We start from the raw sequence: 2,500 nt of genomic DNA on the forward strand, positions 1-2,500 counted from the left end.
TACCATCACCATCCAATTCCCTTTCCTGAGAAGGCCTAACCCGCCCACGCGCCCGCAGGTCTCTTCCAGCGGGCCATCATGCAGTCGGGAACGGCGCTCGACCCGTGGGCGGTCAGGGAAGACCACAGCGACGTCGCGACCCGGTTCGGCGAGATGTTCAACTGTTCAGGGTCGTCGCCCTTGACCAGCTCAGAGTTGGTGGCCTGCCTGAGGGAGGTCCCCGCCGCTGACCTGATCGAGGCTCCCAATAAGTTCAAGGTCAGTGGTCGAAGCTTAAGGTCAGTTGTTGGAGCTCAAGGTCAGTGGTCGAAGTTCAAGGTCAGTTATTGAAGCTCAGGGTCAGTTGTTGGAGCTCAAGGTCAGTTATTGAAGCTCAAGGTCAGTTATTGAAGCTCAGGGTCAGTTGTTGGAGCTCAAGGTCAGTGGTCGAAGTTCAAGGTCAGTTATTGAAGCTCAGGGTCAGTTGTTGGAGCTCAAGGTCAGTTATTGAAGCTCAAGGTCAGTTATTGAAGCTCAGGGTCAGTTGTTGGAGCTCAAGGTCAGTGGTCGAAGCTCAAGGTCAGTAGTCGTGGTGTGGGTTGAAGTTTAGAGGTTTGTTCTTGTGTTGCGTTGTACCCATAGGCAAGGATCTTTACCTTGATTGAGGAAAATCAGTGGTGGCGGCTCATCCATAACGGCGACCCCATATAAAAATGGGACAAAACTAAGAACTTCGTGTGGGTTGTGAGCGCTGAAGAGGCGTGGCTCTGGAGCGCCTCAGGCAACCCAAGGCAGGCAATCCGGCCACCGTGGTGAGCATTCGGTGAAGAGTCAGTGGATACAGCTCCATATGGCCGAGACAGGCCGGCCACCTATAGGAACGGTCAACAAAACAAAAACAAAAGGCTTTTTCGCGCACGCGCACAACACTGGTGGGCAAAAGATCAACAATGGCCGCTGAATCAGCTGTGTTAACGAGGTCAACCTACTACAAATCTCTGGATGTAGTTGCTAAAAAACGTCATGATGAAAAACAGATGTATTCTAAAGGTACAGAAAGCTTACCAGATTCTTTCTCTCTCTCTGATGGCTGGTCTGAAAGCCCCAATGTTTGGCCCATGTTAGTTTTGGTGAAAGCCTACAAATCATTCGAAGCTTTCAAGTATTTTCCTTAAGTAAAAACAAAAAACAAAAAAAAGGCATAATGGAATTTGGTATTCAGCATGAGAAAAAATCAGAATACAGCTATTTGTATATCCTGGGCCATACTATTTGTTTGGTTGACCGACCTTTATACAAACACCTATTTTTTACACAAAAGGAATGAAAGGCCTACAAATCTCTGAAAGGGTACAAGTACTCAATACTGCTTATAATAAGATTGGTTCGTAGTCGTAGGATCAAATTCTCCTGAACTTCTGAAATTCTTTCTTGCTCGCTCTTTGCCTTTTAGGCCTCGTTTCTCGAAAAGTTGCTCAAAACAGGGTTTTTATCAATGTTTTTCGGACGTTATAGCCAGACTTTTCAAGGTAATTCAAAGTATCATGACCTTCATGATACCTTGTAAAGATTTAAGCAAATTTCCTGAAGTTGTTAAGACAGCAGTGTAGCAGTCATTAGATTTACTATCTTCATTTTGTTCCCATTTAATGTCTTACAACCTTTGTTCAGGGAAAGTTTTAAAATCAAATTAACTGAAACTTGAAGTGAAAGAAGACACTCAATAATAACCAGTCACCCACATCTACCACCGCCTAGGCCTATGCCTAACCACAGGGAAATACATCCCCTAGAAAGAGTTATGACGCTATAACATAACCGTTTAAATTTTAGAATATCTTTATAGAAAAGCTTTCATACGTACCAATAGCACAAACTCTTACTTCACTCCCAGGTGCAGGATCAAAGTTCTTGCGATTGATAGCCAAAGCCTCCTTCTCTCGGGGTCTTTCGGAAAACAATTAAATCTCAAAGTCGAACCTTTTTGCTGTCCATTTGCAGATCCAATAATAATGCAACTGTTTACCATGTCGAAGTTTCTTAGAAAAGGGTGGAAAAAATGCGAATCGTATATAAATCGAGAAAAAAGGGACGATGTTCGCGACAGACCAATATTTAATACCGAAGTTCGTGGGATTTTGTTGTTTTTGTCCACCACTGGCTCCGATTGATCACGTGACAGCTCTGGTGACGTCACGATGACCGTCCCTATATGTAAGGAGCAGGCCTATCGGTGTAAAAGGTGGTTAGGGGAAATATTTAAATAGATTAGAGACCTCAACAATTCTTCCTTTGTCTGCATTTCCATCTAACGAGGAGTGCCCCTGGTGTTTATGCAATTGCACTGTAATTCTCTCTCTCTCTCTCTCTCTCTCTCTCTCTCTCTCTCTCTCTCTCTCTCTCTCTCTCTCTCTCTCTCTCTCTCTCTGAGCCTCCTCTCGTTGTTGGCCTTCCCGACTTTTTCCACGTTGTTCCGTCTCCAGCCTTCCGGTACCAATGCATTTGAAACTCGCCGACTCAA

At 44.8% G+C, this 2,500-nt stretch overlaps 1 protein-coding gene across 1 annotated transcript in view; it reads left to right on the top strand.

Annotated features, from left to right (window-relative positions):
* The window catches only part of LOC113818793 (juvenile hormone esterase), a 22,461-nt gene that overhangs the window by 4,404 nt on the left and 15,557 nt on the right, over positions 1–2,500 (top strand). The window contains exon 6 of the mRNA XM_070117634.1: positions 59–258. Within this exon, the coding sequence (XP_069973735.1) occupies positions 59–258 (200 nt within the window). The remainder of the gene's footprint in view (positions 1–58; positions 259–2,500) is intronic.

The sequence above is a fragment of the Penaeus vannamei genome, chromosome 41, assembly GCF_042767895.1.
Source record: "Penaeus vannamei isolate JL-2024 chromosome 41, ASM4276789v1, whole genome shotgun sequence".
NCBI lineage: Eukaryota > Metazoa > Arthropoda > Malacostraca > Decapoda > Penaeidae > Penaeus > Penaeus vannamei.